This window comes from Uloborus diversus, chromosome 7, assembly GCF_026930045.1.
Source record: "Uloborus diversus isolate 005 chromosome 7, Udiv.v.3.1, whole genome shotgun sequence".
In the NCBI taxonomy this organism is placed as follows: Eukaryota; Metazoa; Arthropoda; class Arachnida; order Araneae; family Uloboridae; genus Uloborus; species Uloborus diversus.
The window spans coordinates 126,935,082-126,958,972 of NC_072737.1; the positions used below are offsets into that span (position 1 = coordinate 126,935,082).

General features: G+C 32.6%; 1 protein-coding gene across 1 annotated transcript in view; it reads left to right on the top strand.

The window, feature by feature from the left end:
* The window catches only part of LOC129225938 (carotenoid-cleaving dioxygenase, mitochondrial-like), a 53,229-nt gene extending 29,927 nt beyond the window's left edge, over positions 1-23,302 (top strand). Inside the window, exons 5-10 of the mRNA XM_054860485.1 lie at positions 1,959-2,176; positions 11,335-11,607; positions 16,062-16,164; positions 18,924-19,033; positions 21,518-21,626; positions 22,983-23,302. Coding sequence (XP_054716460.1) covers positions 1,959-2,176; positions 11,335-11,607; positions 16,062-16,164; positions 18,924-19,033; positions 21,518-21,626; positions 22,983-23,140 — 971 coding nt within the window. The 3' untranslated portion in view covers positions 23,141-23,302. The remainder of the gene's footprint in view (positions 1-1,958; positions 2,177-11,334; positions 11,608-16,061; positions 16,165-18,923; positions 19,034-21,517; positions 21,627-22,982) is intronic.
* Positions 23,303-23,891: the final 589 nt, after the last annotated feature.

Below are 23,891 nucleotides of genomic sequence, written 5' to 3' on the forward strand. Positions count from 1 at the left end.
TGCGCGCCTAAAGAAATTTTCACTTCAAAAAAGAGAAAAAATAACCCATTAATTTGGATACAAGTACAATGGGGTCGATTCCTAAATTTTAAAAGTATTTTTTTCTGAAAGAGCATGCTTAAAAACACGCGATCTGACATTTTTTTAAAAATAATTTGACAAAGTTTGATATTAAAAAAAATTATTTTAATCGTTGCGCAGTTTCCATTTCTTTTTTTGCGCTTCTGCACATGACATCCCAAAAGTGATGAAATGCCATTCACTGATGCCATTAGCGCGAGCTCAATATTTAATTCGCATCTTCACTCGCATGTACTGGCAACAATATGGTTGATAGCAAGCGTAGAGCGCAATATTTCATTTGCTTTTGAATTATCATAACCTGGAAACGCGGTAAACAGCAAGCGTAAACATTCAGTTCACCAGTGGGTTGCGAGCCAAAGATCATTATTTGGGACGTCATAAAGACCACTCTTTATTTGAAAAATTGGACAGTTAAAAAAAAATATTTAAAAATTAAATGTTGGGAAAATGAAAGTATTTTCTGGGTCCATGTTATTTCTTTTGCTCATTCTATCAACTTCAATAACTAAAAGTAGAACTTTTGACTGATGAAAACCACTTCATTGTTTGAAGGAATTTTCTCTACATACCAACTGCAAAACGAAACATAAGACATTTTTCAATTTAAAAAATAAATAAAAATACCCCAATTGTAAAAGCAAGCATTGCTTTAGTATTTAAAAAGGTTTTAAGATACATTTTTTTAGTCTTAATAATAAGTTCACCTTACATTTATAACAACAAGCCGCACTGCAATATAGGCAAATCTTAAGAATCTTTTTTTTTCTTGAGCACTGTCAAAACCATGTCAAGGCCCGATTTATTTACTAAAGGCCGCATCTGAACATCTGGTATCACACATCGTTTTATTTCTCTTTTGTAGATTTCATCTCTCGGCCTGAGAAATGTTTTGTAGTAAAAAACACATCTAATTAATTTTTACCTTTCTTTATTTTTATCTTTACTAATAATAAAGCTGAAAGTCTCTCTGTCTGGATATCTGTATGTCTGGATCTCTGTCTGTCAGGATCTCTGTGACGCGCATAGCGCCTTGACCGTTCGGCAAATTTTCATGAAATTTGGCATAAAATTAGTTTGTAGTATGGAGGGTGCACCTCGAAGTGATATTTCGAAAATTCGATTTTGATCTTTTTGCTATTCCAATTTTAAGAACATTTTACCAACAAATTATCACAACATGAACGAGTAAATTATCATAACGTGGGCGAGCAAATTATCACAACGTGGACGAACAAACTGCCATCACATGGGCGAGAAAATGAACATAGCAAATTGGCGAGAAATTCATCATCCATTATTTGTAAATGTGACCTTTTAATTTTCTACTACGTGCAAAGCCGTACGAGTATCACTAGAAACGAAATAAAATAAAAGTTCTGCATGGTAGCATTTGATCTAAATAGTGCAAACAATGCAGCCTCGTGGGGCGGTGAATTATTATTACAGCAATAATGATATTGATAGTAAAAATAATAATAATAACATCAATAATGATAATGATATTAATAATACTAACAATAACTTTGGTGAGGATGATGGTTATGATGATGATAAGGATGATGATGGTGATAATAATAATAATAATAATAATAATAATAATAATAATAATAATAATGATATTAATAATAATAATGATAATAATAATAAAAACAATAACGATAATAATAAGAATAACGATAATAATGATGATGATGATGGTGGTGGTGGTGGTGATGATAATGGTAATAAGAATAATAATAATGACAATAATTATCATTTTTATTTTACTAAGATTATAATGTTATTAAAAATAATAATAATAACGGCAACAAAAACAACAACAATAATAATAATAACAATGATAATAATAATAATTCTTATACCTTATTTTGCAGAAAATTCATCTCATAGTCCCTTTGAAAAAGGAACAGTTGTTTGCAACATTAAGTCATCCAAGTATCTTAATGCAAGCTATCATCACAGCTTCGGCATGACGGAAAATTACTTCGTTTTTGTTGAACAGCCCCTTTATCTTTCTCTATCTGGTATGGTGTGGTCCCATTTCATTTCCGGCTCGTACAGTGAAGCTATGCACTGGGATCCGAAAGGACAGGTTTGTTTTCTGCTGTTAAATTACTATAGGGGAAAATCATGAGTGTTCTGCTTTATTCGCAAGTGCCATATGTTAATCTGATTAGTACCGAAACAAATAATTTTATAATTAGACAAAATTCCAAGTTTTGAAACTTTTATTATGCAAGACTTTCAAGACATTCATGTAAAATTTAATTTCTAAACAATTTAAGATATTCGCGAATCATTTGTTTAAATAAAAACTTTTATGTGCATAAAAACACCGCAGATGCATATTTAACTGTAAATCCAGGAAATATTTGTGTCACAGCATGAACTACAAACATGAAACAAAATTTGTGCAGATAGCCACATCAAGAATGGCTAACAAAATCTGAGCCAACCAAAATGGCATCCAGCTAAAGCAGCTACACACACACACACACACACACACACACACACACATATATATATATATATATATATATATATATATATATATATATATATATATATATATATATATAAAATTAAGCAAACAGAATTTCAAATATTAAACAAATTGTAAATAATTAATGATGATAAAAAGGAAAAATGCAAACAGCTATTAAGTAGGAAAAGATAAAGTATGAATCCAGGTTGAACAATCTATTCGGCTTTGTTTACGTGGATTTCAAGGTAAGATAATTTTGTTATAGGTAGGTATTGTCCCGTGGATGGCTAATTATCGGAACTTGTTTTCCTAATTAGTCGAGGCGAAACCCCCTGCTTTTAGTTTTATGTTTGAGCTCTAGTTTATTGTTTTTAGTTTAGCAAGTGGTGCTTTTGCCCGTTGTTACTCTATATTGCATGTACTGGAGCTTAAACATTCTCTTCTAGTTTTGGTCATTTGACCATAATTAATGAATCCTCCACGGCTGATGAGCTCTAAATTCATACTTTATCTTTTCCTACTTAATAGCTGTTTGCATTTTTCCTTTTTATCATCATTAATTATTTATAATTTGTTTAATATTTGAAATTCTACTTGCTTAATTTTATATTTACTTAGCTTTTTAGTTTTGCTGCGTTGCGCATCTATGGGCTCTTGGTGTGGTCTTTTCAATATTTTTCACTTTTATTATTATTATTATTATATATATACATATATAAAAGGGGTCTAACACCCAGCTTATTTAAAAATACGAATATAACGTCATTCAGGATCACGTGGTGCCCATAAATTTAATTGAATTTTTAACTAAAATGAGAAAATAACATTTAAATTACGAGTGCAAATAAAAATAACGAACAACCGGTCTGAAATTCAACCAAGCGCGGATATAGGGAATTTGGCAAGAGGATCATAACCTCACTCCTATTTTTATAAGTCCAAAGACAGCCTGAAAATGCTGTTCGTGCCTCTTTAATTTCTTGAAATGTCCCTTTAATTTATTTAAGAAACTACCTTGAAGAAGGGGGAGAGGTGTGAATGGCCTGGAATTTATTTTGTAAGAAATATGGAGTGAGTTCTTTAATACTAAGTAAAGTTTTATTTATTTATATTTTGTAAAAAAAAAAAAAAAAACAGCAGTGAGGAAATCTCAGTACTCCGAAATTTTTCATTCAAAGTTTTCAACAATCAGCAACGCAAAAGATATTTTTTCCTGAAAAAAAAAAAAGTCATCGGCAGTGCTGCGGAGTCGGAGTTGTCAGTGGCGTAGCCAGGAAGGTATTTCGGGGAGAGGGGGTAAGAAAAATTGACAAATTGACAGATATTCTTAAAAATAAGCAAAATAGATTTTAGAAATGGAAATTTTATTTAACTGTATGAAAATTTTATTTTACTCACAAGCAATAATTTTGAATGCATTTGATTTTAAAACAAACAGCAAAACTTAATGCAAAATAGATTCCCCACTTCCCCAGAAAACCCATGCAGGGACAAAATTCCAAGAAATTTGGAGGTAACTAGACGAAGGAGAAGTGCCTTAAATTCTAAACAGGTATATTCTCAGAATTTGCATCTACTTCAATGATACAAGAGAAACCAAGGTTTTGAGACTGGAGGGAGAAATATTTTCGCACACTAGGAAACAATTTAGAATCATTGCAATAAAGCTCTACGCCTTACTGCGCCCACTCCGTTCATCCGCCGCCCCATTTTACTTATCAATTTTCCCTTCAAATTTTTTTTTGTATGTTATATATTGTACAAAATATATATATATATATATATGCATAATTTTTCTTGCTCCATTTTTTTTACTTGAGTAAAATGCTTGTTTTCAACACAATGTATTTTTCTATTTTTCATCATATATTTAAACTTAGTCATTTCGGGGGGGGGGGGCTCCGGACCCCCTGCCTCCCCCCTTGGCTACGCCATTGGCAGTCGTACATCTTTCCTCAGGCTCTGCAGCCCTGCTCACCAGTCATTTTTTGTGCAGTTCTTTTTTGTTGTGGACCTTGGATCAAAAAAAAAAAAAAAGTGCAAAGGAGAGCTCTTGAAAATACGCACATATTTTTTTTCTTGAATGGTTTGTTTTTGACTAATATCATTCCACAAAATGGTAAGAAATTAAAAAAGTTAATGCGTGATAAAATAAAGCATTTCTTAATTTAACTTTTACAATAATAGATGGCAGCATCAGCATTTCCCCAATCTAAAAGTTCTGAGATATAAGAAATCAATAACAAGAAAACTTGAATTACAATTTGACAATTTGTATTTTTTAGATCGAAGTTTGCGATCAGGGGCACTCCGATTGGAGGTCACGAGAGGTCCCTGTGATCTTCCAAAAATTTCCTCATTCTGAAAATTATGTCTGACGGTTCGACAAAACTATCATCATTCGGCAAAATTTGGAGTTCCATTCAGCAAATTGAGAATTTCCTCCCAAAACTTTAAGTTTAGAATGCCTCTGGTTACGATGAGCTCAGTAAATGTTTTTATTGGCAACATTGCTAAAACGGTTCAAAAAATATCACAGTATGCGTTTAAACGCAAGATTAGTTCGTTGGCTGCGTGCTCAATTTATTTCTAAATCCTCTGAAATGATTTTGATTAAAATAATTTCTCCTTTTAGTATAGCCATATCTACATTATTGGGTATTTTGTTACAAAACATTGCATATTGCACATTGCATCGCGTTTAATTTCTAAACCTTCCTCTGTAGTCCCCACAGAAATTCGTTCAGAGTTCCATTACATCGTCAAACAGAATTTGATTTTTAAATGTTTGCCTTTCTGAGTTGTCCTTACGAATCTCTGAAGGACATGACCAGGGTTGCCAGATTTAAGAATAGTAAATTCGGCACAGGCTTCTAGGAGTGAAGGGGGGGGGGGGAGGCGGGGGATATTCTTGAGGTTGGGGGCAATTTCTGGTTATGGTGTACTTTTGAGGGGTGAAAAGCAACCATGTTTTAATAGCTTTCGGAAGATTTCTCTCAGTATGCTTTTGGGTGAGCTTATTTTTGGAGGAACTTGTAAGTCAAAGAATAAAGCAAGCAATGAAACGAAGTTCAGTATATACAGATAGATGCTGATAGGAACAAGTGCTAATTAGTTTTTTTCCTTGCGCTCTCTATGAGAGAGACAGTGCAATTGAAAAAAATTCTTGTTAAATGTGACTACTTTATCTGAAATAGTAATGCAAGGAATCGTAGACCCAGTGGCGCAGCGAGAGGGGGGGGGTTGAGGGTTAAAACATCCCCAAGATACATTGTTTAAAGCATAAATGCATATCCTAATACATTAGTTTAAACGTATGAAAAGACTTTAGATCAAGATCCTCTCCAGAAGGTATTTTTGATCACAAAACCAACCCTTGACGGTTGATCAAAAAACCTCTCCAGACGGTGTTTTTTTAATCATAAAAACCCCTTTAGACGGGGTTTTGGATTAAAATTTAATCCAAAACCCACCCAGAAGATTTTTCTGCCTACGTTAGTGCGTGGAGCAAAACCTTTTATTGCCACACCAGCCAATGAGGAAATCTGAATGAGTGAAATAATTTTAGTATACCATTAACAAATATGTGGATTTTATGATTTGATCAAGCTAAAAGAAGGTAACAAAATGTCGCCTATCATAGTATAAAAATCGTTTTCATTGCAATTGACGACGCATGCGCAGATATATATTTTCAACATTAATCAATGAGCAAAGAGAAAGCAATCATTCGGCTCCTCATGATCTGCCGTCAAAACAAAAACATACAAACTAGGACTGGGCGATATCAGAATTTTAATACCGCGATGTATCGCTCTCGAAACATCGATGTTTTCGATATATCGATATATTCTTGGGGAAGGGGGGGGGGCGTGAAAAGGATAAAAAAACAACAAAAAACATTTCCAAATAAAAATTATTTCTCCAATTCAAAACTTTCCTGGAGGGGGGAGGAGGAGGGTGTGCTCAATGGTATAGCTCAATGCATGACAAAAATGCTTCGCAACGAAAAAGTTTTAATTTCAATATTTTGTTTAAATGTTTTTAGTCATTTAATAGCTTTTGCTTTAAGACTTTTTACTTTTTAGTTGATTAAGATTAAGTAAAATACTACGTAATGATAAATCTTTAAAGAATGCAGCTATAAATGCACTGCAATTTGATATGTAACTTAAATATTTTTGGAGGAAAAAATAAAAATTAAAAAATTTATTTATTTATTTATTTGTTTATATTTTTTGAAAAAATCTGAATATTATCTTAATTAATGCAGTAAACTTCTTTTTCTGGCGTTTTTAAATAAATTATAAGAGATTTTTTTATTTCAATGAAATTTTTCATGATTTTTAAAATCCACGAATTATGTATATTATTCATTTATGTTACATTAGTAAATAAAAAAAAATGCTTAAAAATTGTACTTACTTTTTATCCTTATCCGATGGTCTTAGAGAATCTTGGTAAACCATCCAATAAATGTCATCAATCGACAAGCTCAGCTTTTTCAATCATGGTATTTGTTACTCTTCCGAAAATGCGTAGAACTTTCACAAAGAACCCATGCTTGTGCATGATAGAACTCAATTCCATCTTTGTTAATGCGTACAACTTTCACAAACAGCACTATGGCATCGCATTAACGTTAATGCGTACAACTTTCACAAAAAACACTATGTCTGCGCATTAACGGTAATGTCTGGCGAGAAGAAGTCCAAAAGTTTCAGTTTCATTTTCAGGATTGCCGGCGACAACGCTTTAAAATTGAATTACCGTTTCAAGTGATGGCTCGTGTTACGAATGGAATAAAAATTTTCCCTCTTATTATCGAAGATAAAGCTATTTTCATTCAGCAATGAGTTGCGCTCCCTTTAGACGACAGCTCGGATGGAAATGATTGAGCTTGCGGTGTATTTTATTTAATCTCATTAGGTTTTTTTTCGTTTTTCATTTCTTTTTTAATACAAACGTTTCTGTTCAGTATATTTCGCAAGCCTTTTATTCAGCGTAATATCAATGGTTTACGTTTAATTAGAATCATGAGCCGTGTTGATACCTCCATTGGTTAATTTTTAATTGTTGCATTAAGATACTTTTTTAATCAACACGCATTCACTTTTCAGGGCCCACAAGAGGCCATATCAGTCTTGTCTGAAACTAGGGGCACGGTCCTTAGAAGGGCCCCGCTCTTGAAATCTTTTTAGGGGGATAGGATCCGGAGACTAGTGGCGGCACTGTTAATTTTCCCTTGTACTATAATAAAAAATAAAAAAAACTGATTGAAGAATGCAGTTAATTTCTTGAAATTTTAAGCACTCATCCATCATACAGAACTATAAAAAGTTATGCATTTTTGAGTCAGTATTTCAATTTCTCCGTAATTATGTCCCGTATTTCCGTTTCAACCGATATATCGGACGGATAGAAATCTAAATATCGTTACCGTGATAACAGTTATATATCGATATATGACGATATATTGGTATATCGCCCAGCCCTAATACAAACCAAATCAAAACGAAGACAATTTTTTGCGTTTGCTGCCGCACATGGTTTTCTTATTGCTGTTTATTTCACATTTTTTGTTTTACTTCATTTCTTCCTCTTAAAATACTATCTCGTTTTGTAAAGTATTGTTATTTGCTAGAATACAGGACAGCCTGTTGTTTAGTTTACTATGGAAGTTTCCCGGTACGCGGGAATATTTTTCAAAATACGGGGCTGTCCCTTGAAATCCGGGACGCCTGGCAACCCTGCACATGACATTAAGTAACGGAATATTTGTTAACAGAGCAACATCAGGATTGCGCTTTGTCTTCTGAACTTTTTCGGTGTATATTACTTTCAACTTTCTGTGTTTACTTATTGCTTTATCACACATTTATGCATAATATTTTGCCTAGTACTAACCTACTTTCATGCAAATGTAAAGAAATAAATTATTAAATAAGTCAGTATAAATAAATTGAAAAAAAAAGAAAAAAAAAGAAAAAAAAATGTGTGTCGTAAAGATACACGATTGAAGTGAGAATTTAATCTTTTCTTTTTTTTTACATTCTGAACTGTCACTTCACCGCACTTTTTCATCACGCTAAGCACTTGTTCTTTCTGCGCCTGAATCAGGCATATCCACAGCAAAATTGTATATTTTAATGAAGAAAGCAAATTATAAACAAAGAGAAAATACTCGAAATCCGCTTTACTCTTTCCCAAAAACAAGGAAAAATAACTGTAGTAATTATAAAGTTAATCCTTATACAAATAATAGCCGATGATTGTGTAACCCGCGTGTTTTAACAATGAAACTCGCCCCACGGCATAATAATTTTATAATTTGTTTTGGTAATGATTAACATGCAGGGAAAGGCTTTATTGTGATAAGGCTGAACTCAATCGGTAACTTAACTGTTTTACTGGCAAGACTGTGTCATTTCAGGGGAATAAAGAAACGAAATAATGGTCAACAGTGAACGCTACCTACTGGAGTTTAGTGTTCATCCACTGGAGTTAGGGTTACAATTTCAACTTCGTTCAAATGTAGAAGCAATTTTCACCCGTCATACCTTGACGGGCGATTTTCTCGTTTATAAATAAAAGTTAACAAACTAATTTCAAAGTTGAACTTAAGCAATGTGGATTAAACTTTTCAACGAATGACTTAACTGGGGCTTCAGAAGTGGATTGGTCTAATTCACACACTTGTGGGTTCGACTCAAACCCTCGGTCCAGTTGCACTTTCCTCTCCGTGTGCTGTAAATTCTTAAATATGTTCTGTACAAAATGGAATAAAATATATTATACGTAAGGGAGGCGAAACCCTCTGGTTGTAGTCTTTATCAAAAACAAATCTGTGCATTAAGCACCCAGAAGATGATGACTTGACTTGAATAAAAGAAATCTTCGAAAACTTATACATTAGTTGAAAAATTTAAAATGAACAAAATCCAAAAATTTATGCTTGCTTAGCTGTAGCCTTGAAATTAATTTGCTAAATTTATTAACAAAACTAACTTTATAAGTACTGTTATTTTTCCTTGTTTTTGACAACAATTAATGAGCAACTACGTCACTTCCGTCACACAAACAGGTTAAGAATAAGAATTTAAAAGTCCTCACACAAAAATTTTTACTTAAACGAGCTGATGTGTGCATCACATGACTTTCTTTTCCGCCAATTTAATGATAATATAGCCCTGGAGTAAGCAAAGAAACTTTACATATTTTTATCCCAAGTTTGTTACGAACTGAAGCAAAAAAAAAAAAAAAAACGTTTTATACAAATTAATTTTCCAATATTGCACATTTTAATGTGATTCAGTGGTTACTTTCTAAATATCGAAAATAGTGGTCAAAATGAAACGAAATTAAAACAAAATCAAAAATTAATTTGAATTTTGACATCTTGAATTCAAGTTATGTTTTTCGCAATCACGAGTGTGTGTGTGTCTGTCCGTCATGTGTGTTTGTGTCTAGGCATGAGTGTATGGGTAGTTGTGTATGTGTGTTTGTGTGTGTATGGGGGTATCTGTGTGTGTGTGTATGTGTTTGTGTGTCTGTATGCGTGTGTGTATGTGTTTGTGTGTGTAGGTGTATGTATATATGTGTGTGTGTGTGTGTGTGTAGGTGTATGTATATATGTGTGTGTGTAGGTGTGTGTATGTATACATGTGTGTAGGATATGGACGCAACCTCGAGATGGCTTTCGCTATAGGAGTAGCATCGTGAGGAGCCGGTCGACGGTGATGCTGCAGAGGGTGATGGCGGGAAAATAAAATCAAAGGAACGCCAAAAACAGTCAAATGAAAGCAATAAGCAATCGTGATTGCTCAAAAAAAAAAAAAAAAAAAAAAAAAAAAAATCACGCCAAACTTGCCTCCAAGTTGGCGAAAAAACTTGGCGACCAAAAGCTTGGGGATATATGGCCAAGTGTTTGCCAAATTATAACACCACTTGAGTTTGCATTGAAATTAACAATGATTTCCCCAAAAAAGGTGTAAAAGAACCCCTTTGGAACATCTGAATGCAATCAAAAAGGAAGGTGCACAACTAGATCTCGCCAGGAGTCTACGTACCAAATTTCAACTTTCTTGGACATTCCGTTTTTGAGTTATGCGAGATACATACGCACATACGTACGTACATACAGACGTCACGAGAAAACTCGTTGTAATTTATTCAGGGATCGTCAAAATTGATATTTCGGGTGTTTATATGCATTTTTAGGCATATATCCACGTGTGGTCGGGTTGAAAAAAAAAATCAATATTCATTCGGAGGCGAGCCAAATGGAAATTAAGACCGATTTTTGGGTAAATTTTTTTTTCGCAAATACAATACTTCCTTTACTTCGTAAAATTAAGTAAAAAAAACTTTGAGGAATGCTTAATATTTTGTAACATTATACCCAATAACAATCAAAAATTAAATACATAGAATAATTAACTATAGTTGAGGCAAATGTAACCTGGCAGAGTCATAATGTTGTTATTAGCATCTGCGAAGCCTTCACAATGCCACCAGGTTGGGCTTGCCCCAATTATAGATAGTTTAATAATTTAATTTAATAAACACAAACAAATATACGAAGGAAAAATTAAAAGAAAAAAATTATGTGTCAGGAAAAGCACGAATATTTGCATAAAAATCATCGAATAGTGACAATAGAATAAATTTATCACGAATTTATGTTGGTGCATGACATGTTATCGTAATCCAGGCCAGAGTTACGCATATATAATTTAAAAAGAATCAAAACATTCTTATTTCAGACACGATTCCATGTTGTACGCAGGTCTGACGGATGCCTACTGGACACTGTGTACATCACTTCAGCCTTTTTCGTATTTCACCATATCAATGCGTATGAAGAAGGCAATCAGTTAGTTGTCGACATGTGCTGTTACGAGGACGGCCTGGTGGTAAAATCCATGTATATTAAAGCACTTGAAGAGATGTTCAGCAGCCCAAAGCAGATTCCTGCTGTGTTTAAGTCGAAAGCATACAGATACGTTCTTCCGTTAGATGTTTCTGTGGAGAAAGAGGTAAATATTTTTGTAGCTGTTAGTAAATTATGTCACACTTTTTTTTAGAATATTTGTTTCCGCCCTCTCCGCTATTTGTCCCATAGTGTCCCCTTTTCAATACCCCCTCCTCTCCCCTTGTCACAAGTCATGCTCTATTACACGCATATTCTTGAACAAAGAATGTCTTTATTTAACAATGGGGTTCTTTCCTTCAGTCAAAAGTACTACTTTTAGTCACTAAAATTAATAGAATAAGCAAAATAAATAAATAAATAAATAAATAAATAACATAGACCTTTATTTTTTAATTATTTTTTTTAAATGTCCGATTTTTCAAACAAGACGTGGTTTTTATGACGTCACAAATGATGCCCTTTGGCGCATCTTTCAACCTCGTTTCCACGTTATGATAATCAGGAAGCGAAATAAATATTGCGCTCTACGCTTGCTATCAACCATATAGTTGGCAATACACATGAGTAAAGATGCGAATTAAATATTTTGCTCTGTGAATGGCATTTCATCATTTGTGATATCATCGGCAGAAGCGTAAACAATGATAGCGCACCGATTAAAGTATTTTTTTAAATATTAAACTTAAAACAAGTTATTTAAAAAATGGTCAGATCCTATATTTTTTTTTCTTTCAGAAAAATAATACTTTTAAAATTTCGGAAACGACCTTCTTGTAGTTGTCTCTAAATTAATGGGTTATTTTTTCTCTTTTTGAAGTGAAAACTTCTTTAGACACGCACGTTGAGCACTTTTGTGTTGGGGAAAAACCATCCATTTCAAGACACCGAAAATTCGTCACAAACATTTGGAATACAGCGCATGCGTGAGTTCTCTCTACTCCTTTACATGCGATTTTGTCGTTAAGATTACGAGGCTCAGTGGCGCGATCAAGAATCGTACAAGCTGCTCACCGTGAATTCGATCCTTACCCTCATATAATACTTCTGAAGTAAAAACTTCTTTTGGCGCTAGGTATTTTTTGAAATGAGAAAAAACAATGTTTCTGATATCGATGAGACAGTGTATTTGTCGTTACTACTCTGAAAACAGACAGCTAATTGTTATGGTTGCGGTTTATATTTCACCGGATAAGTTTTCAAGCGCAATACAAGAATTTCTGTATGAAAATTTATTTATTCTAAAGACGCTTTTGCATTACTTCAAGATAAAATTGGGAAGAGCTTTGATGACGAGCCGATGATTTTGAGTGGGGATTTCAACATCAACTTTTCAGATGATGAAAATCTACCATTAATTGAATTTTTAAGTGGAGAGTTATTTAAAAAATGGTCAGATCCTATATTTTTAAGCATGCTCTTTCAGAAAAAAATACTTTTAAAATTTTGGAAACGACCCTATTGTCAGTAAATCCATTTTAATCTTTTAATTCCAATAAAAACTTATTGGAATTCTGTAGTTGCCGATAAGAAGTAAAAAATAAGTTATAGAATGTAATAGAGAAAATACTCACTGTAAATGCTATTAAATAGACTTGTAAAGGACTTGTTAGAATATATATAGACCTGTAAAGGATTTGTTAAAATATATGTAGACTTGTAATATTAAATAGACTTGTTAATAGACTTGTAATGTATTAAATAGACTTGTAAATAGAACTTGTAAATGCTCCAAACTGATGGAAAACTAAATTCGATGTTTTTCGGCATTCACAAATATGAGACTTATTTTTTATAGTTTTGCGCGCTTGTAAACTTTTGATTACTACTTAAATAGTAAGACATTTTAACAATTTTTATCAGTGTTTTGGGGCATTTAATGCTAAATTATTTGTTGTTTTTTCAGTTAAAACCTAATGTTGCCAAGTGGTGGTTCAACCATTAACCATACCTAAACTAAACAACATATTTCTTTAAAGCATTTTTGTCATGATTTAAACAGACGGTTAAAGCCAAAAACATACTTTAAAGTGTTTTAAAAAAATCATGCATTCAAACCAAAGTGTGGAGTCACACTTCTTGTCGCTCCCTCTTTCCTCCCTCTTGTCACAAACTCACAATTTCAGGAAATCTCCTCTCTCCTCAAAGCGTGACATTTATTGATGACTCCTTAGTACTAACTTTTTAATTTTTCACAAAACTTACAACTTGAAAAGCTTTTATTGTAGTTGCTGTATCCTGCCAATTTGAGACAAGATTTTAATTCGTTGGGAAAACAGAAATAAATATTCGTAATTATCCAGTTAATTGCCAATGAAGTTACCAAAGTAGTTCTATGGTCGAATTTCGGCAAGCTAAGAATTGTGGACTTCGGGCTTTTGAAACTCTTCAAGCTTTTGCGAATTTTATACTGGTTTTCGAGGGTTCCTTCCTTCAAGCCATTAAAAGCGTTTTTAAGTGCGTCCCCATCGTATCCTTTTTTAGCAGTAAATGTACATGCTGAAAAATATCAACATCTTACTACTCCCACATTTTGATTGTTACCAAATGGCCTACTTTACCAAATCGCCTAGGGTCATTGGGTAAAGTAGAAATATAGAAAATCAGTTTTTAAGTGAGCCAGTGGCAGTTCTAAGAAGCAGAAGTTGCTTTGTTATTTTAAATACAGGGTGTCATGAAAAGGACCGACTGTTTGCAAAAATTTATAGCTGGGAAACGGTAAATGATAAAAAAAATAATTCTTGCCGAAAATTCATGTGGTGGACCGTAAATTTTTTCCTCCTGAGTTTAAAATTTTAGTTTAATTTTTTTGACGGCGCTGCAGATAGTAAGCTTGTTGTATGCAGCGCCATCTATTAAAACATTTTTGAACTAAAATTTGGAGCTCTGAGGGAAAAAATTTAGCTCCCACAACATGAATTTTCTGCAAGAATTTCTTTTCTATCTTTAACCGTTCTCCTGTTATCGATTTTTGAAAACAGTCAGTCTTTTTCAAGACACCCTGTAATTATGATCCTTCAAAAAATCATTATATGACGTACTCATGGTTTATCAGCATTGTAGCGGTAAATTTAAATCATGAACTTAAATTGTTGATACATTTTTTTTATTATACTAAATGAATAAAATGTCTTAAATAGAGTTGAACAATTTAAACTTGTAAGCGTATTTTGGGTAAAAAAACCTAATGGCTGTGGGGTTGAAATCATGAATTTCCTTTTTAATTTTCTTTACATATCTTCACTAGATTTGTGAGCTATCGGCCTTTTTCTTGTTTCAAGAAAATCCGTTGACGGCATAACCTTATTTTCAAAGAATCAAAACAATCTGATAATAAGAGAGTTTTCGAAGTGGTACACGCATCAATTGTTTGTTCAAACAGGCAATAGAACAATCTGATAACGAAGAATATCTTCTCAACTCGGCGGCAGCTTGAAGTTTCCTTTTTGTAATCCGCTTTCTTGTCGCAAACACGATGAGTAACATAAAATTTGCAGGAGTTGAATAAAATCAGTTTGTACGACATTTAAAAGCAAAATTCTTACTCGTTGCTGTTGTTGTATTGTTAATTGTGGCAGTGTGAAGCAAAGGGATGTAAGTCCCAGAATGAAAAATCTGGAGACAACCAGTACGGATGGTACACTGTTAAAAAATTTCCGGAACATTTACGGTAACTATAACCGTAAAAATCAAATGTTACTGTAAAATTTTACGATTTCCTCGGTAGGCCACAGCAACCAATTGGAGCTGGGATCGCTTATTTCTCCGGTATAAATTACCGTAAAAATCAGCGATGCTGTAAATCCGCCATTTTACAGTAACAATTACCAGAAAATCTTCCTGAATTTTTAACAGTGTAGGTGAACCTTCCCTCTAATTTGGAGCAAGAAATATGGTATTCAAAAAAACTTTTCAATGAAAAGCCTATCTAGGACCACAACTTTAAACGCGTTAAACTCAAAACTTGAAAATGTCCTTTTCCTTTCGTTAAAACTAACATCCGTTCTTAAGTTTTGTCTGCCAGTGTATATTTTTGGTAGTTCTCAGAAAAATGAAAAAGATACCTGATTTGTAAACATTGGATAGAGAATATTTACGACATTACTAAAAAGTAACGTAAAGAACTCATAGGTAAGTGGCCAATAGTAATATTAAGAGCTACAGGTATTCCGTGTAATGGATTTTGGTGTTGCCAAAAAAATTATCATTTTGACATTGGCGTTTATTCACTGTGTAGTAAATTACATTTCATAGTACACATAATGATATAAAACAGTTAATTTCCATTCGAATAAAATATTTATGAACTGATAAAAATTAAGGAGAGTTTTAAGGTAGATATTACAGTAAAATGAAGTGGGGGGGGGGGCTTTCAGCACTCAGAAAGTGTTACAGTAAATTATACCTGAAAAGTAAACGATGGCAGTGCCACATGTTTCTGTAAAATGTGATTTTTCGATAAAATGTATCAGTAATAAAGATGCCAGCACTTTTTACGGCAATTTTTAAAGATATTTTAGTATACATGATTTTTTATGTGTATTTTTTTGAAAATTGCAGAATGAAGGTCAGAACTTGGTGACTTTGGAAAAGTCAGATGCATGTGCTTATCATCAGTCGGATGGAAGTATTTTTGTGACAAGAGAAATTTTAACAGGAAAAAGTGAATTTTTTAAAATTTTATTTAGAAATTAATTTTAAAAACTGCTTATTACACCGACATATTTTGCACACAAAAACGATGTAGCAAAAATGAATACATACATGTCTTCATTATCTCCATATTCCGCAATATGAAGATTTGGTTATTGACAATATGCAACTCAACGATAACTGAATAACTATTGATAGATTTAATTTTACCTAGTCAATTTAATTTTACCTAAGTTTTTACCTAAGTCAAATTTATGGGGATATAAACGGGGTGCTTTCCTTTAACACTTAGTCTCTGGGGTAAAAATAAACCACGCTGAGGTAAAAGAAATCAGGACATCATTCGATAACAGTCATAAAGTCACATTTTTGATACCCGGTTACTCTCAAAGAGTAACCGGGAGAGTAACCGGGTACCAAAGAGTCTTGGGTACAATGCACCAAATTTTACATCTCAATGCATCCTAAAGAAAAGGAAGAGGTTAAAGTTGAAACATTACTATTATGTTTCCCTATTCACCGAATAATTATTTAGTTAAAGTCAAAGTCATGAAGGCTTATGTTTAAGACTTCATGATTTGATTTAATTCCTAAGACAAAAAAAAAAAAAAAAAAAAAAAAAAAATCACGACATAATTCGTTTCAGAACTGTTCCAGGAATTCTAGCGGCAATAAACTCCTTCATTCAACCTATCAGGAGAACAGGCGCTGGCTGCGAATGCCCTATGACTTCCTCATCGCTGGAGATTGGTTGTACACAATGTGACTATATTGGACGGTTGTAAAACTTGGTGGCATGTACATTTTGTTTTAGAAGAAAAAAATAGTTTACACTATTTCAGTTCCAATCCTCGTATTACAGTACTTGGTATAATTTTTTTTTTTACAAAACAATATCGAAATCTCAGCTAGGTTCGTGCAAGCGTTGAGATATCATCATCTCGAAAAAATAACGCGAAAATGAATTAAGTTAAAATAACTTACAGGAAAGGAAAATAATTTGGTTCCATCTTAGTTTTTCTTGAAACTATGTATGCATTAGCAAAAATACCCGGTGTTGCCTGGGTCAGGAATAATTGTGAGAAACAATCGCTACTTTCATTCATTTTCTGTTTTAACTGAAAGAATTCAAAATACGTCGCTTTGACGTGATTAAAAATCATAGCAATAAGTATAAAGAACAAAATAGTATTCAGTTAGAAACGAAAACACGACATTTAAGCATATAAAAATTTGAAGAATTTCCAAAAATATGAAATTTTACTTGTTTAAAAAGATTTATCAGTAAATATTTTTTTTAACAGAGTCTAAAACTTTTTCCATACGGCTATTGATATACAAACGGCTTTAAAAAGTGTAGCCGCCCATAATCCCACTATACATGCTTTAGTTATTTTGGGAAATTTCAATTATTGTGGGTGCGATTTAAAATGGTACCAAATTTGCGGTAATCGTTTTGGGATACCTTGGATAATGCTACCCCGCCCTACTTTGTAAAATTGTCTGTTACTAATTTTCGTCAAAGAGATATTGTCGCCAAATACTGAGATATTTTTGGTGATCATAAAATGATGCTAACATTTTCTTCCGAAATAAGTATTAAAATTTGCCCAGTGTTTGAAATGGTGTACAAAGACAAACTAATGGAACTTTTTGTGCTGTTTATAGATTTGCATAATTTAGTTAGTGGATTATTTTACATTTTAACAAAAGTTTTAAAGATTCTTTTAATTGCTATATTTTGGTTACATGGTGAAATGAAAGCCGAGAAATATTATTACGTAGTCTTTGGCTGCAAAAACAGTGTCAGTTGAAAAGATTGCCTTGCGTTATAATTGAATCGTTATGATTAATTATTACTATGTTCTTATTTCTATGAAATTAATATATTTAACTTGTTTGCAATTGTATGTTTGATGCATAAACTCGTTTGTAAGTAATAAAATTACACATATTTTGAAAAGACCCTTTCTCTCAGAATAGAAAAAATAGACCTTTCGGCTTATACGTTAAAGCCTAATCGGTGAAAATCTCTTTATGATTGGGAAAAATGGATGTTATATTTGAAATCAACACACCTAATAGAATAAAAGTCACTCATTACCGTACAGTCACTTTTTCATGACCTGAACTTCGCAGGCCTGTGTAATTTTAAACAATAAACACTTTCTATTTTCCAACTGTTGCTAAAATCAATCGTCTTTTCACTTAGTTCCGTTCTCGATTATTGACATAAATGAGGATAAAAATCCTAAGAAAGCAATAAATTTCATGCTTGCTCCAGAGAAGCCCTTACATTTTTATTTAATATTGCTATAGTAAAGCAACGATTTTTTGAAACAATGGGTTTTATATTTAATCGTTTAATGGGGAAATTACATGAAATTTACTGTTTTCCATCATAACTTTTTTAAACTAAATTTTTGGAAATAAATTATAGCCTAAGTTGCTTCCTGATAATGTAGCTATCTATGGTGAAAAAACAGTTAAATTCGGTCCAGTAGTTTTAAAGCTTACTCCGGACATACATACAGAAGTAGTCATTTATGTATATTTATAGATTAAATAATAAAAGAACAGTGTGTTTCAAGCTATTGTAAGGTTTTTTCTAAAAATTGTAAAATATTTAATTTTCCTTTATAGGTTTATAATTCTCCGAATGGTTCAGAACCTCCATACTAATTTTCGAAAAATTGTACTGCGGTTTCAGGAATTTGTAAATAAGCTGGATTTTTGCTGAAAATATGTGTTTAAATATCTTTTGTCTAGATTATTGGTCTCCAGAGCTTCCGAGAATAAACTATGAAAAACATAATGGAAGAAAATACAAATATTTTTATGCAATGGGAAAAGACGATGTACTTGATTGTGCTCAAGTGGTAAGATTTCTACTTTTTTGCTTTTGCATGTTTCTGTTATGCTTTATTTTAAACTTTTTCTAACCCCAATTTTATAATAAATGTAAAGTATTTTTCTTTAACTTATTTTGCTGTTTTATTAAATTTTACCTACAGATTGAGATAGATTTATAGTGATGAACATAGATAGAAAGATACAGATGGATTGGGGAAGATAGATGCAGATAGATATATACAGAGACTGAAATCGATAGAGATAAATAGCTAGTGATAGATAGATAGACAGGGTGTTCCCGTTTTAACCTGCAAGACCTTTATTTTTGCAACATTTAGTCCTTGAAATATACTTCCAGTTGCTAAAATGTTCAAAATCTGATGCAATGTTAAGATATTGAAAGTTTAAAGTAAAAATAAAAATTAGTCAAAAAATACAAAATTTAACTTTTTATGGGGTACCAGTTCCCTTAAATTATATTTAGGGAAATAATCTCCATTGAAAAATAATTCCAGCACAAAAAGTTTGAAAATAGTACGACCAATATTCACCGAGATATGAAACGCAGCGTTTTGTGACTTAGATTACTTTTCACTAACTGTCAATAACACCTTTTGGGGGAAAATATAGCAGTTAACAAGTGTTTAAAATGATATGTGTGCATAGTTTTTCAAATTGTTCCAGGTTTTGTCGGGTTTTTTACGTATCACGGCATGACATTTGCATTTATTTATGAATAGCAATGAAAAATATAAAAACCTTATTTTTCTTACTTTGACGGCCTGTCATTCTTCTAAAAGGGCGATAAGTTCCAATCGCATCTTCTGTATGGTCCCTTAAAACATCGAAATGGAATATCTCCTTGAGTTTTGGTCGTACAAATGTCAAGTTTTTTTTGTGTCAGTAATAGTTTTCAGTGGAGATTATTTCTCTAAATATTAGCTAGAGGACCTGGGGCCCATATAAAAAGTTAAAAACTTTGTATTTTTTGACTCTTTTTTATTTTTGCTTCAAACATTTAACATCTTAAATCTGAATCTGATTTTAAACATTTTTGCAATCGGAAGTATACATCTACTACTAACAGCTGCGAAAATAAAGGTCTTGCAGGTTAAAACGGAACACCCTGTATAGATAAACAGATCTGAATACATAGATACATATAGTTAGAAAGAGATAAATAGCTAGAGATAGAGAGATGTGTGGATAGAAACCGCAGATGTAGATAAATACACAGATAGATACAAAGATAGAGATAGATACATTTAGATAGATATAGATAGATACATATAAATATAGATAGATATACACATAGATAATTAGAGTACAGATAAATATAGATAGATAAATAGAAGATGCTTTTCAGACCATAAGTTCTTCAGGTAGTCATTTGGTATTACAGTCAACTCTCGCTACAACGCCATCCGACTTACGCGAAATGGCTATAACGCGAGTTTTTCCGGAGCAACGAATTTTAGGGCTAAAGCGAATTTCTCGCTCTCAACTCGAAAATATTTGGAAAGGAATCGTGATGCTAAGTTGCAGCTTTGTTATTGACTGCTAAACATTAATTCGTGAATGTATTTTCATCCTTTCAGCATCACTAACTGCGCAAAACTAGACACGCTATTTCATCTTAAATTTTAAGATGAAAACAAAAAGCGAAAGTTTGTGACAATTTAAGAAAAGGTAAAGATTCTTAATACGCTTAAACAACTAGAAAGTGGGTCAAAGGTAGCACGACAATTAGATATGGTTGAATATTTCATACGTATAATTAAAATTCAAGATAAGGCAATCCGTATAACTCCAGGGGATCTCCTGTTACCATAGATGTAAATGTTTTAAAAGTAAATGTGAAGCTACTGTATTTAAAAATATATTAGAATAACAATCAGATTGCGTAGGATAAATCGTCATCTTCGATTTTTAAGTTATAAATGTAACTTATTTAATCTATTGTATAGTACTCTTACAGTGCAATGCTTTATTATTACTACATACTGTACGTACCGTACTGTTTTATTTTTATGTCTCTCTCTCCCATTGATCATTGATTTTGTGCATCGTTACAGTATTTTATGTTGAATAATGCAACATTTTTAAAAATACGGTAAAAATTCAGCTCTTTATGTAAGAAACGGAAAAAAGGGTCAAAAACAGTTTAAAAGGTGTTTAAACGTCTATAATGACTGGGTACGTTAATAAAAAAATCATATACACAACACTTTTCCACAACGCGAAATTTCGACTTACGCGAGGAGTCTTGGAACGCATCCCTCGCGTAAGTCGGGATCCGACTGTAGTAAAATTGCGTCCGAGAATGAAAACTCGCTGTTACATTCAGTGATTTCAATAGGATTGGACTGCGTGTAGTTTTATTCTTCTTTGAATTTTTTATATAATATTATTTCAATGTAACCCTGAAGAAACATATCTAAATTTATTGTTGAAAAGCATTTTTAACATACATCGTTAAACGTAATCGTTTGATTTTTCTTTTCTTTCAGATCAAAGTAAACACAGAAAACAAAACAGTAGTTTCTTGGAGTGAAGTTGGCACCATTCCGTCAGAGCCAGTTTTTATTTTGAAGCCAAATAGCACAGAAGAGGATTCTGGTAATGAAATTCTGGTTACTCCTACTGAAAAATCTTATTCTCATACGATTACCAGTAGGGTGACGTAATAGTAAGGGGTTGGCTGGTTAACGCTCCAAGTTTTCGCGTTCGAACCTGGGCACCAGTCGGTAGATTTTCAAGGTGCAGAAAATTGTCATCCTCCATGTCATATGACAATATCAAGTCATATGGAGAAAGAAGCGGCTAAAGAATCGCCGCTTTGCAAGCATTAAGTTCAGTAGTTGAGCGAAAGCAATTAATTTGCTTTGAGAAATCCAAGATACAACGTTATCCCAGCCTGTCCTAACCAGGGAACCACAGGGATAGTGTAATAATGAAAAAAGTTTAAATTGGTAGCTTTCAAAAGAGCATATTGAGACATTTTGCTGGTGCAAAAACTATTTACCCTCGATTCTCCATTATCGAGATAAATAACGTCACCTCGGAGCAACAGTAAGACATTTTAGTGTTATTTCTGGGATTCGATATCTTACTGTTGCTCTGAGGCGACGATAAGGTCTTAAAGTCTGCCGAAGTTTTAAGAAAAACTCCAAACTAAGAGACTTAGCGAGAGGTTGAAGTTTCCGCGCGATTTCACCACCTGAAGTGCAGCAGGACATTCATCTGCAAAGCGTGTGAAAGATGTTTTCCATTCCTCACTAAAAATCGCTTAATTTGGCGACTTTTCTTTAAAACATTCGGCAGACTTTAAGGCCTAATATTTTGATAACGGGGACACGAGGGAAAATAATTTATGTGTCTAGAAACTTGTTTTAGTATGCTCTTTCCATTGCTATTAATTAATTGACTGGTAAATAGTGATTTGAAGTGTGGCAGATCCACTAAATAGCATGGACGCTGAAGGAGTGTATTCCTATCCTAAAAATATAGGGATATTCCATGGAAAAGCCGACACTTTGTACTGCACGTTAACTGTTTTATAATTAATTTCAAAACATGTAATAATAGAATATCTTCGCATAAGAAATCCTACCTGTGTGTGTGATTTTATTGTTAGTTTCAAAACGAAACAAGTAGGGACCCATTCCGCGGAAAATTATGCTCAATATTTTATTTGAAAAGTAATATTTTGAAGTAAACATTTTCTCTATTCTTTTGTGTACCCATGAGTGTATCTAAACAAAACATTAGCTTTACATTAAAGGAAAAAAAAAGATCAATTTTTGTTTAACAGTGTTATTTATATCATGATTTTCAATGTGTACAATATGTATTTTATTTCATACGTGTTCCCATGAAACTTTCCCAAAATTATCAATTTTTTTTACTGCAACGAACTTGTACTTGTAACCTTAATTGCGACATAAAAATTAAAATTTGATTTTTTTTTTGCAGGAGTGGTTTTGGCAACATTGTTATACATAGACGACGAGACAAAAGTATCATTGATTATCTTGGACGCAAAGACGATGAAGGAATTGGCAAGAGTTACATTTAAAACAAATTCTTCTGTTCCTGCGGATTTTCATGGAATTTTTATACCCAAACAATAACTTTTTTAGAAACTAAGATTGCTATTACCTTCAAATTTGCACTACAGATCTGATCAAAGAGTTTTATGTGATGTGATTGCGTTATACTGTTGCACCAGAGTTATATGCATTTATATCGACCAGTTTTGTAAATGTTTAGCGAAAAATGCAATTTTCAATCTTTTTGTTGCAGTCTTCGTGTTTATGCACCAAGTGAACTCTAGTACCTTTTGGTACACTGTAATAACAAAACTTTCTGCTCTATGTTTAAGAAATGTTGTAAATTTTTTGAACCAAAGATATATTTCAATGTTGGGACCACTTTGTTCAGCCCTTGTGTGTTTTCTATAAGAGGAGTTTAACTTATAAGCGAGTACATGTGGAAGAATATGAATGTTAAAATATTAGAACTAATCCAAGTAATAAAATGTTTATCTTTGTGTGATAAAAATAGAGTAACAACAACGTAGGAGATAACGGGACAAAATGAAATACTTGAGATAAATTACATTTTTGAAAATTAAGAAATTTGATATTGATTTTAAAAATTAAAGTATATAAAGGCAATCACAATATATTTTATGATAGAATTTGTACTGAAACGCAATATTTCATTTTTTTTTGCACTAAATTTTTACCTTCAAATAAAAGTAAAAAAGCTGTTACTTTACCCCATACATGAGGTAAAGCGGTTATCGCAATATTTTTCTGTTGAAATATTTACTATTTAATAACTTAAAATTTTTTTCTTTGAACGAATAAAAAATGAATG